The sequence below is a fragment of the Nicotiana tabacum genome, chromosome 10 (assembly GCF_000715075.1).
Source record: "Nicotiana tabacum cultivar K326 chromosome 10, ASM71507v2, whole genome shotgun sequence".
In the NCBI taxonomy this organism is placed as follows: Eukaryota; Viridiplantae; Streptophyta; class Magnoliopsida; order Solanales; family Solanaceae; genus Nicotiana; species Nicotiana tabacum.
In genome coordinates this window covers 78653564-78667375 of record NC_134089.1, presented here as the reverse complement: position 1 = coordinate 78667375, position 13812 = coordinate 78653564, and the positions used below count along the sequence as shown (strand labels likewise).

Below are 13812 nucleotides of genomic sequence, written 5' to 3'. Positions count from 1 at the left end.
TCCTCTCCTTGGGATGCCCCCACATCGGAAGTCTCCCTATTCTGGGCATCCCGTATTTGCCCTGGAGAAAATGACAGGCCCGGTTGAAGATCGCCTAAGGCATCAACCTCTATCGGGGCTTTCTCTTGCTCTCGAGGGGCCTCAGAGCTAGATCCTCCGAAAGCGCCAACCAAGTGCTCATCAGCATAAGTTGTATCTTGTTCAATGGTCAGCTCGGGCACTGCATCCAAACCCTCTTCCAGGGTCTCCTCAATATGAGGTGGGACCACATCGACCACCTCTGACTCGGTAGTCTTCTGCGCGGCAACCTTCGAAGCATCAACGCTTCGTCTTGCCCTATGTACCAGTGGGCAACCGTCATCGTCTTCGTCTTCAGCACGAAGACTCTCAGCAGCTACCAAAGTTAGGACCGTTGCATCGGCTCTAGGCTTTCGAGCTTTAGCTCTCTTTGGTTTCGGGGACTCCGCTGGCGTCTCCTTCTTTCTCTTTCTATCTTTGGCGGGTTTTTGGGTCTCCTCTTCACCAGGAGGAGGCAGTCTCATTGAAACTTCTTCCCCAAGGTCTGCACAGGCGTAAAATGTCAAACATACCACCAAGAAATCTATTCATAAGGGATTTAGAAGTGATATCGGTGAGGGCGTACCATGATTTTTGGCCTCCCATAGAATATTGGCCAAATCACACCAAACGCGCTTGTCGTATGAGGAGGTGGAGTCTAAGTGTTTAACCCAGCCCGGGAGGTCCTTGACTGCACCAGGGAACCACACGGTGGCTAAGCAATCGGAGGAGAATCAATTCAAAAAAGAAAGGAATTATTTCGAAAGTGGAAAAGAGGATCCAGGTGATAAAACAAGCTCGGTGTAACGACACTTACGTTTCATATTCCATTCCTTAGGGAATGACATCTTATCGGTAGGGATGAAGTTCGAAGTCCTGACTAGAACGAAGCGACTCATCCACCCCTGGTCCTTATCTTCGTCGATGGTGACAAAAAATACTTTGGTAGATGGATGTCGTAGTTTGACTAGGCCCCCTCGATATAGACAATGGCTATACAATCTAATCAGATGATCGAGGGTGAAATTCATCCCCTTTACCATATTTGAGAAATATCTAATCAAATAGACAATTCTCCAAAAAGAGGGATAAATTTGACCAAGCGTCACTCGATATTATCGACAAAAATCGAGGATCACCAGGTCTATCAGTGGAGAAGAAGAATTTACAAGGCCTAAGGTAAATGGATACGTATATACGCTGAGGAAACCAGCTCTGTATGTAGTTATATCCTCTTCCGATGAAGGGATCTCCACTTGTACCGCCTCTCTCCAGCGGTAATCTATTTTCACTTTCTCTATGTCGGTTATTAGACTAATGTACCGAGACATAGGCTCGCATCGGCCCGATATCGAAGAAGGTTTTTCAATTTTGAAATTGGAGGATGTATCGAAGGGCCCATGAATACACTCCTCAATACGAGGAGGCACTATCTTTTTGCTCTTAGTCGAGCGTGACGAAGAAGGGGCTTCCTCTTTTTGAGGTACTGTCTTAGAAGTTTTGGCCATGGTTACAACAAAGTTTCAAAGTAAGCTGACAAAGAAGTGAACACGGAAGAAGGATGAAAACATGAAACTGTTAACAAAGATTTGAATATTTGAAGACGTTGTAAAGGTTTAAAAGATAGGGAATTTGAGTATTTATAATAGTCATCTAAGTATACTGGAGGAGTTGAAAGGGCAACCAATAGTGGTTCGTGGGCTTTTCGAGAACCGCGTTTGACAAGACCTCTATACAACTTTTCTATCACACCATTTAATGATCTCATGTGGCTGATGTCACAATGGGGGTATCGAAGAGGTAAGAACTCAAGATCGTTTCTTATCATTTCATTCTAAGAAACGCGGGGACTATCTGTATATGATCAAAATTGGGGAGTTCGACCTTGGGGCTACTGTGGCACTCCATGCCCAACCCCGAGAAGCTCGAAGTAGAATGTGAAGTGTGACCTCGAGGTGCGTCCCTCGAGGGAGCACATCAAAGGTTTACTATGGCCGATCTTGGAGCAGTACCAATCGATGATCGTCATGGAAAGGCGGGAAAGCTCCCAAGTAGACGTGGTTAGAGTTGACCAGGTCTGCTAGAATAGTACTAATTCGTACTAGGTCATTATACAGCTGTATCAATAGCATTTTCTCGTCATTATTAAACATGTACTATGTTGGGATTCCTCCCTCCTATATAAAAGGACCCTTGTTATTTTGTAACACACATGAATATTGAATACAATAGAACATTCTCTGCTTTCCTTGCCTAAAACATGCTCAATAATTACTCTACAAATTCATTCCTTGTTCATTTATTGTTCATCTATTGTTCATTCATTGTTCATTTACTGTTCTTCATTTGTTGTTCATTTATCAACCTTTAAAGGCTGCCCTCGAGGTTCTATATCACTGAGCTCGAGGCCCTCAATCTTGTGACTACACTAGTTTGCTTATCATTTCTCGCTCATTTACACCTAGCATTATTCACATAATAACTAGTATTAAGATAAATCACGTATTTGTAGAATCACAAATAAACTATAATTGTTAATACCATTTTCAAGGTAAACAATAAGCTTTAAGTCGAAACAAAATCGCATAATAAAGAATCAAGAAATGGAAAGTTCCTAAACCTCTATAACCTCTCGCAGATAGATACTGACGTCTCTATATCGATCCACAAGACTCTACTATGCTCGTTCATGATTAGTGAGAACCTTAGAACCTAGAGCTCTGATACCAACTTATCACGACCCAAAGTCCCACTAAAAGTCGTAATGGCGCCTAACCAGCTTGCTAGGCAAGCCAACACTCAATCGACAATAATATAATCTAATTATTAAGTCATTAACTATTTCATGATATAACTAACAATGCAAAATAATCTCAAATTAATCTCATAAAGGCATAATCAATGACAAAGTCTAAACACGACCACAAATGTCTAATAACGCCCAAAACCAAGTGTCACTATATCACGAGCATCTAATAAGAGCAACTAGAATCAACTGAACTAATACACCTGTTCGAAAAGGAAGTACATAGACATAAATATATAAGTAGGGAATGGGGACTTCATGTGCTGCATATCGAATCAAGCAGCTCATCACGAAGTCTCCAATAACACACTCATACTCAGCTCAAAGGGTACCAAAACTACCATTCTCAGAACTGCACACAAGATGCAAAAGTGTAGTATGAGTACAAAACCATGATACTTAGTAAGTATCAAGTCTAACCTCGAAGAAATAGTGATACAGGGTCAACACCGACACTTACTAACATCTCAACAAGAATATGAAGCATAAATAGAGCAAGGAATAAAGCATGATATTATCAATCGGGTCTGTCAATAGAAATATTATAAAATTTGAAATTTAGACATACTTTTTAGACAAGGAGATAGAATTCAACATCAATTATCTTAGTTCATTGTATAATCATGATACGAGGCAATCAACGTTCACATATAGTATAAGAGCCGCTACATGAGTCTAAGCTATCAATGCATGCACAAACAAGGGGGATAACAGAATATCAGTTATCTCAATCTTTCACAATCACAATAAACTAAGTCAATTATATATATATATATATATATATATATATATATTATATATGCATTCCACGAGTCGAGACTTCCATGCTCACAATACAATACCAGATCTCACTGATTTCATAAATCTGACACTAATCAAGTATCCAAACTAGCACCAATCTGAGTGCATGAGCTCACAGGGCCCAAAGTAACATGAGAAATCACCTCACTTTAGAGGGATGGTACCAAATCTAAGCGCCCGTTGTGGCGTGCAACCCTGTCCATATGTACAACCATTGCAGCGTGTGACCCAATCCACATATAATATCATTGCATCATGCAACTCGATCTACATATAATATTGTTGTGGTGTACAACTCGATCCACATAAAATATCGTTATGGCATGCAATCTGATTCATATAACATCATCAATAATCAATATCCGCTCATAAGGTTCGCATGCCAAAATTCTCATCTTTTCACAATATTTTACTCTCCACCTTATAAATATACATATGAGGCAATATAATTAAAAGCACCGGATCATAATAATAGAAATGCGAATAAAAGCACATATGGCTAAAAGATGACAATGGCTAATCATGTAACTCACGACATCTCAACAATTCCATAAGCAATTTTATCATTCTAAAGTCTTACCATAAAATTAAACAAAAATGAAATAAGTCATTTAACCACCAAATCATGAATCAATAGGACAAGCATTTGACAACGACTCGACACAAAAACTCAATATGATAACCCAATTATTTATTCTCAATTCAACAGGTCCTAACCCTGAACATGCTTCTAAACCACAATTATGAGGCATCATGTAGTCATAGAATCAATGAAACATGAGTAATAAGTTTAATCCATTCAAGGCATAATCATAAGCCAAACATTTACTGGATATGATCATAACCAAGCTACACATACACACTCACTACCCCACATATACGTGGCTTCTAAATTTAGCAACAAGTAGAAAATAAATCACCTATGGGGAGAATTCCCTCCTACAACGACAAACAAGAGACTTACCTCTACCCTGCAAGCTCTAATCATTCAACAATCGCCTTGCTATTCAAATTCAACATCAAATGACTCGAATATAGTCAAATACAACTCAATGTCAAATAAAGCCATAGGAAACAATTTTAAGCAATAAAGCTTCAATCTTTAATCAAATCTCCAAAAGTTAACTTCGGTCCTGCATGGCCAAAATCCGAGTCAAGAGGTAGATCCCGTCTACCCATAGCCTCACGAGTCCAAATATCTGATTAGAATCTAAAACCACGTCCAAATCAATTTCATATCCGAAATTTACACTCTCCAAGACTGTAGACAAAATTCCCAAAATGTCTCTTTCAAATTCCATAATATAAGTGTATAAATCCATGGGAAAATAAGATGTATTATCAAAATCAAGTAGAAATCACTTACCTTCAAAATTATAGTGAAAATCCTTTCTAAAATTGCCTCTACCTGAGTTCCAAAACTCAAAATTGAGAAAAATGAGCCAAACCCTCGAAATTATAAAGTTAGCTAGTGGTCTTGCATCTGCGAACAAAAGAGTCGCTTCTCGATATTGCTTTTGAGACACAACGATCGCATCTACAATCATCACTAATATAGCCCTCCATCGCATTTGGGAGAAACTACCGCATCTGCTGCTTTGAGGTGCGGCAAGATACACACGTCTGCTTTACCTCCTCAGCCAGCCCAACCTCGCATCTGTTCAAGAACGACTACTTCCACGAAGGCGCAGGTGCGACCAACCCATCACTTCTACGACCTCTCACCTGCGCAAAAACCATTGCAGGGGCAACACACCAGTACTAGATCTGCCAAACCACTTTCAAATGGTCTAAAATCAACTCAATAGCACCCGAGCCCCCGACCCTATACAACTATGCCAACAAGTTTAAATACGTCATATAAACTTATCCAAGTGCTCAAAACACCACAATTAACATCAAAATCAAGAATCGATGTCAAAATTCATCTCTTAACTTTCAAACTTTCTAACTTCACCAAGCACGTCTGAATCATGCCTAAACATTCTAGATTTCAATCAAATTTGCACACAAGTCAAAATCAACTAAAAGAACCTATTTAAAGTTTCGAAACACCAATCTGATCCCAGTATCATCAAAGTCAACTATTGGTCAAACCTACCAATTCTCTAATTTTTTAAATTGCCAACTTTCGGCAAATATGGCCAAAATCTCCTTGGAACCTCCAAATTCAAACTCGGACATACGCCTAAGTCCAAAGACAGAGTCAACCGATAGATCAAAGAGTCATCATCATACGAACATATAGGAACCATCAAATCACAAATCCGAGGCCATCTACTCAAAAGTTAAACCTTCGTCAAGTCTTCCAACTTAAAGCTTTCAAATTAAGAATCACTCTTCCGAATCAACTCTGAACCCCTCGAAAATCAAAACCAACCATATACGCAAGTCATAATGTATCATATGAAGCTACTCAGGCCCCAAACCACCGAACGGAATGCTAAAGCTCTAAACGATTGATTGAGTCGTTACCAGAAGTATTTTCTCTTTTTTTAATTCAGATTAATCAAGGACCAATGCGGCACTTGGCATTGATAAAAAAAACACAAAAAATATAAAATGGGTCGTTTGTCCTAGAAAATATTGAAAGATGTATCAGCCAAAAAATTAAGAGCAGTTTGTAAAAACAATTTTAGTAGTAGTAATGTTTTTCGAGATATTGATCGAACTCGAGTTTAAATTCGTAGGTTTTTAATATAGAAATCCGATGTAGCCGCCGAAAAGAACTCCTGATGTAATAAAAATATCAAACGCCACTCAGAACCCACACACATTTGTTTAATCTTTTCCACAACTGTTTGGGCCTGTCCATACCTGACAGATTGTTACATAAAATAATAATCTGTCACGGATCTCCCGCTTCTCTCTCTTTCACCTCCCCCACCGGCCACCACCCACCCCATATATAATTGAAGCAGATTGAGAAGATTCAATGATCATTTCCATTTTCCTATATGTGGGTTTGTCTGCATACACGTACTATTCATAATACATACAGTAACTTTTAGATAAGAAAAGACTATTCATATAGTTGGATCCAACTCTTAAATTAGTTTGAGATTGAGTTATACTTGGTTGTATGTACGATCTCAAACTAATTTGAAATTGAGGCGTATGGAGAACCAAGTTGACATAGAGAATGAAGGAGGGATGGTGGAGGAAGAGAAAATAGAATTGGAGAGAAATTTTTCGACAATTTCAGAAAGTGGGATAAGAGAGCCTTTGCTTAATTCCAAGAGCAGAGTCAACAACACCTCTCAAATCGCTATTGTTGGAGCCAATGTTTACCCCATTGAAAGCCTCGACTACGAGTATGATTACTTACTTTTCTCTTATTCTGTGCTCTTTTGCTCCTTTTATTCTTTAGTTTATTGCAGAATCAATCAATTTACTGTTCCTCTATTTTAAAATATCTGGGTCTGTCTCTATGAATTTTCTGCTTGAAGGGATTCATTATAGTTTGACTATTTTTAGGATGGTAGTCATTAGTCAACTTTCTGGTAACATCTTCGGGCTTGAGATTTTTCTTGTGCAATTAGTGTGATGATGGAAAAAGATTCTTTTGCTGTGATATTATTAAAAGGAAAAACTAGTGAACTTCCATAGTAAGAGATATGAATGGTGAAAGAAATCAGAGATCTCTGATGTTCAAATTTTGTAGTCTATGTATTATATATATAGTTGGTAATTACAAACTTAAGTTGGGGTTGAAATCTTAATGACTTATGCTGATCAGAACACAGAAGTTTTCTTTCTGAGGTTGGACCCTCAAATCCTATGTTTTGGTCCTGGAGTACAATTTGTTTCTTTTATCGACGAATTCCTGAACGCGCTTGCTTCACGAGTTTATACGCTGGAGATCCTGGCCAGCGTCCTAATACCTTTTCAACGCAAATGAAATCTCTCTATCATTTAATAATTACCCAAGATTTATTTTTTCATTTTGTAGTAACTTGCAGTTAACCAAAATACATGTTTTTCTGGTAACTTTTATCTGTCCTATATTCACTTGAAGTATATATCCAACGTTCCATTTTGATCTTGTTAGTCATTTTTATGCAGGATTGTAGAAAATGACCTTTTCAAGCAAGACTGGAGATCTAGGAAAAAGGTCCAGATATTTCAATATATATTTCTCAAGTGGACTCTTGTGCTTCTCATTGGATTAAGTACTGGCCTTGTTGGTTTCTTTAATAACATAGGAGTGGAAAATATTGCTGGTTTCAAGCTACTGCTAACTAGCAACTTAATGCTTGAAGGAAAGTAAGTACAACTTCAATCAAGTTATAGTTTATCAAATAAGTTGTGATTTCAAAATACCAACTACGAATGCATAAATGACAAAAGCCTGCGACTCATTCTGTTCAAGTTATTAAGTTATTTTACTTTCAGAGCAGATATTTCCGGGCATTTGCTGCTTTTGCGGGTTGCAATGTGGTTCTTGCAACTTGTGCTGCGGCCCTCTGTGCACTTATTGCACCTGCAGCTGCAGGGTCTGGGATACCTGAAGTAAAAGCATATCTAAATGGTATCGATGCTCATTCCATATTGGCTCCAAGTACATTACTTGTCAAGGTGGGTTTCTCCGTCTTTTTCCCTCTCGTGTATTTCTTGTTACTTGCCACATGGACATCTCTAAGAAGCATGATTATCTGGCTTGTAAAAAGTATCACTTGATACTATTTTTCCAACTGTTCATGTAACTTGATTAGCATTTTCAAATTGCTTATCCTGGTATATTCCTTCTTTTCCAAAGAACAAATTATCATGTTATTACTACTTACTAGTGCTATTGAGTTTATACTGAATTGAACTTACAACAACAATAATAAAGATTTCAAATAACAATATTTGATTTAAGGATAACTGAATATGAATTAACACTCAGATAACCATGTTTATATTTGTGCACTGCAGTCCAGTTCATCCTTTTTTACCTTACTATGGACATCAATGAAGTAAATTAGAAATGAAATTGTGTAGTAAAGACCCCGAAGCTTTGGTCTAGGGTAAGAGTGCATCTTGTGATGTGTGGTTAGGCACACATCATAGGTTCAATCTCTACCGCAGGCAAAACTTGGTATTTAAGTGAAGAAGAATATGGGGGAATTCTCCATCGACTTCGAACAATGCGCTACTGGCCCTCATGGATTTCTCGTTTATCAAAAATAACTATGTGGCAAAAAATGATTGATTTGCATTATATGACGCGCTTTAAATTCCTCTGATTAGGTACATTTGATATGGTTATCCCTGCTTGTTGCCCTTTCACTTGTTCGTTCTTAGGTTTGTTTTCTCAGACTGCCATGTTAAAATGAACTCTGGAGGTGTATCTTTATCTTCTTTTATTTTGCTGTATATCAACAATCTGGCATTCTCCTCACAGACATCATTTACCACTATAAATGATAAGTTACAAGCTGAAGCAGTTAGCACCATAATTCACATTAAATGATTGTTTTAGTGGTTTGTTTGTTTCTTCTTGTTCAATGGGTTGTAATTTACCCTACTTCATGCTTTATTATAGTGCTGATTGGCTCATTCTCTGAAAGTCATTCTCGAAAACACTAACTCTGACATTTTGCACTCGGCAGATTTTTGGTTCCATTTTGGGTGTTGCTGCTGGATTTGTTGTTGGCAAGGAAGGACCCATGGTCCATACTGGTGCTTGCATAGCAAACTTACTTGGACAAGGGGGTTCCCGCAAGTATCATTTAACTTGGAACTGGCTAAAATACTTCAAAAACGACCGTGATCGTAGGGATTTGATCACTTGTGGTGCTGCTGCTGGTGTCGCAGCTGCTTTTCGTGCCCCAGTTGGAGGAGTCCTTTTTGCTCTTGAAGAAATAGCATCATGGTCTCTCTCTCTCTCTCTCTCACACACACACACACACACACACACACACACACACGCACAAAGCTGCACACACACATATTGATACTAGCTTGCATTCATAAGAAGGCTTATATCTCAAAATGTTCGATCGTTCTATTTGATGTTTTAGGTGGCGAAGTGCTTTACTTTGGAGGACTTTCTTCACAACTGCTGTCGTTGCTATGGTGCTCAGATCTCTCATACAATTCTGTCGCAGTGGGAAATGTGGACTATTTGGGCAAGGAGGTTTGATAATGTTTGATGTCAATTCAGGAGTATCTAATTACAACACAATAGATGTATTGGCAATAATTTTAATTGGAGTACTTGGAGGCCTTTTGGGAAGCCTTTATAACTATCTTGTCGACAAGGTCCTCCGGACTTACAGCGTCATTAATGAGTTAGTCTTCTAAACCCCTCTTGCCAACACTATATGTTTAGTTCTCTCTCAGTTGTTAGTCAGTGGAGGGGTAGGTGCATGTTCTAGTCTGATGAAGTAACAATTTTAAGAAGTATGCAAGGTTTTCCTGAAGCATGTCTCACTTCTCTTTTGATTTCAACTTTATATTTTTCTTTTCTTTCTTTTGCAGATTGGATTTCCAGGTAGATAACTGTAACTGATCCATAATGATTTTGTGGTTAACAGTGTATTTCATCAGGATATTTCACCTAAGCATGCGTACATAGTTCGAAAAGTTCATCTTAAATGGGTCATTTACTCTTTGCCACCAAAACATGTTTGATCAATGTTCTTCGTTTCGAAGTTATTTAGTACTTGTAAAAGATATACTATATGTATTCGTTGGTTATTTATTTATTTATTTTGTGATGCCATCTCTACAGTAAGTTACATGAGCTGTTATTTCCACAAGTAGAATTTTCTTGGTGCGTAAATTGTGGTTGTACTCCTGCCTTTTTCTTTGGCTGATTCTTGGAATAAAAAATGATAATCATGATATTCTTTCTGCCTGGTTTTCCCTTTATTTCTGCTTTTCCTTTGGCTAATTTTTGGCAGTGAATTACAGGAGAGGTGCTGCTTTCAAGATCTTGCTTGTCATGACTGTTTCTATCCTGACTTCTTGTTGCTCTTATGGCCTACCATGGCTGGCAAGGTGCACCCCTTGTCCTGCCGGCTTGGAGGAGAAATGCCCAACTATAGGTCGCTCTGGAAGCTACAAGAATTTCCAGTGTCCACCAGGGCATTACAATGATCTCGCATCCCTCTTTCTGAACACCAATGATGATGCCATTCGCAATTTGTTTAGTTCAAATAATTCAAACGAATTTCACATCTCTTCACTTCTTGTCTTCTTTGCTGGGGTATATTGCCTTGGCATTATCACTTATGGAATTGCTATTCCTTCTGGACTTTTCATTCCTGTCATACTTGCTGGAGCCTCCTATGGGCGTATTTTTGGCAGAGCCTTGGGTTCGTTGTCCAATCTTAATGTTGGCCTGTTTTCGCTACTTGGTGCTGCTTCTTTCCTTGGTGGTACCATGAGAATGACAGTATCAATTTGTGTCATACTCCTTGAGCTCACAAACAATCTATTAATGCTTCCATTGGTGATGCTTGTTCTTCTCATATCAAAAACTGTGGCCGATAGTTTTAACAAGGGTGTGTATGACCAAATTGTGAAAATGAAAGGCTTGCCTTTCTTGGAAGCTCATGCTGAACCATTTATGAGGCATTTGGTCGCTGGAGATGTTTGTTCTGGGCCATTATTGTCATTTTCAGGTGTAGAGAAGGTGGGGAACATCGTGCATGCTTTGAAGTATACTAGGCATAATGGATTTCCTGTGATTGATGAGCCACCTTTCTCAGAGGCACCAGAGTTGTGTGGGCTCGTTCTAAGGTCTCATTTACTTGTCTTGCTCAATGGAAAGAAATTCATGAAACAGCGTGTATTGAGCGGCTCCAGTATTTTAAGGAGGTTTCATGCGTTTGATTTTGCTAAGCCAGGATCAGGGAAGGGGCTTAAGTTTGAGGATCTCGTCATCACGCAGGAGGAGATGGAAATGTATGTTGATCTCCATCCTATAACAAATACATCCCCATACACAGTAGTGGAAACCATGTCTCTGGCCAAAGCTGCAATCCTTTTCCGACAACTTGGACTCAGACACTTGTGTGTTGTCCCAAAGAAAACTGGGGTAAGTCCTTCTCCCCCCTTCCTCTCTCTCCAGCCCCCTCTGTCCCCTGTTTCTTTTGCCATTTTTTCCCGAAATGTTCTTTTCTGATCTCCTTTTGTACATTGATTTAGTACATAATGTGTATGATCTGCATCACTAGTTTTAGTGGAAACTTGGGAACTAGGATCATCTTGGCCCATTTGGACGGATTGGAACTTCATTTAGTAAACTATGGTGGGAGTAAAGGTTTCAAAACCATCAATGATTAGTGATACTTTAATACTAAGTATTTCAAGTGACATCTCAATCAAAAGTATTTAATTTGAAATCCATTGAATATGTTGTGAGAATTCTTAGATGTCGATAGCATGAGTTGGAACGCATTAACTTATATCTGCAATATTACATGTGCTAATACATCACAGTTGCATACAAGTGGATCCATGCATTCGGGGGTTGGGGCGTGGTTTTCGTGTTCTTGTTATGCACTTTTTGCTTTGTGGTAGCTTATTCTGCATTCTACTACTTTACAATAATGTCCTGAAAATGTAGCTCTTTTGAATTTGTAGAGGGCTCCAATCGCTGGAATCTTAACAAGGCATGACTTCATGCATGAACATATATCGAACCTCTACCCGCATCTCGTCCCCCACAAGTAGCAAGAGAAGTTTGCTCATTCCACAGGCAAACACGCAGCCTATTGTGTATTATTACTATTCCTTATTGTTTTGGTTTCCAGAATTACTCTCCTTGTAATTCTTTTGGTCTTCATGTTTGTATAACTACGAATACTCCGAATTTTTCATTATCTAGCTTGTAGTCTAGCTCGATCAAAGCAGTTCCTGGAGAAGTTAGTACCATGGCCCCACTTCCCCTCCCCTCCCCCCCCCCCCCAAAAAAAAAAAAGAAAAACAACAAAAAAAATACATAATAACGTAGTTGAAAACGATTAAGCAAAATGGTTTGGTTGTTGACCAACGGAGAGCATGGGAGAAAAAAAATGTACAACCTTCTTTGTTTGAGTATCTTTTCTCATGATATTTATTGAAAATTGGAGCCTTCAATCAAAGCATGGTTACAAGAAGGATAACGTGGTTGGGCGAGATATTATAGCCTCGAACTCATAATGTACAATGGTATTGCTGAAGCATTTAATTTATGTCGATTGATAGTGAAAAAATATATGTAGTACCGTGGGCTGGCGACATCCTAAATAATCAATGCCTTAGATTAGATTACCTCCTTTTGACACAGATCACTGATTTAATGCATGTTTGCATCATTTCGTACTCAGATAAGTTCTATTTTACATGGGCCTAAAGTACCTTATGACTGCTCTTCAATTGCCTCACTTCTTGGCTAATTGCACCAAAGCTGCAGAAAGCTACTCCCTCTATCCCAAAAACATGATACTTCTCAGATTTCACCACTACTTTTTCATATACATTTTAAATATTTTAAACTTTTAATTATTATGACTTATAGTATTTTTTTAATGCAATTTTTAAATATCTAACCTTTTTTTTTAGAAAAACATAAAGGTTCCATCTCTGAATTCATAATCAAAATTAAAAAGTTTGACTTTCGAAATTCGAAAAGTATTAAATAAGCTGCTTGATCAACCATTTCACGTGGAAGTTCACATTTGAAAATCCCCCAAATTAAATATAATCTTATTGGCAAGTCTACATCTCAACACCCAAACATGATTAGGACTTCTTTCGTGTTTTAAATTTATTTTACATAGAGGGAGAGGGAGGGAAAATAAGATCGGATCCACATCAATAAGGTAGAAATAACCAACTAGGGCTACCATGATTCCCCAAACATGATCAGGACTAGGTTGTCAAATGCTATATCATGTTTGAGCTCTAAAGCAAGTCCATGTAAAATGTCCATATGTGGCTAAATTAGCCTTGCAAATTGAAGTTCAACAAGAATATCTGAGTGTATACATATTAACATCTATTTAGTAAAGTTATATTTGATGTTTAGGTTTCTTCACAAGTTTGTTTTACTCTTCTCTTGTCAATGATTTGACTAATGGATCAGCCCAATTCTTACTAGATCTCACATACACTATGCTATAGTCCATTTGCAATTAATTCTCTTATATAAACATGTCTTAAGCTTATAT

General features: G+C 38.2%; 1 protein-coding gene across 1 annotated transcript; it reads left to right on the top strand.

Annotated features, from left to right (window-relative positions):
* Positions 1–6322: 6322 nt before the first annotated feature.
* Positions 6323–12510, top strand: LOC107805471 (chloride channel protein CLC-c). Its single transcript, XM_016629524.2, has 7 exons — positions 6323–6978; positions 7730–7930; positions 8065–8242; positions 9262–9524; positions 9673–9942; positions 10568–11696; positions 12245–12510. Exons 1-7 carry the CDS (start codon positions 6782–6784, stop codon positions 12332–12334), a joined length of 2328 nt encoding a protein of 775 aa, XP_016485010.1. The 5' UTR covers positions 6323–6781; the 3' UTR covers positions 12335–12510.
* The last annotated feature ends 1302 nt before the right edge of the window (positions 12511–13812 follow it).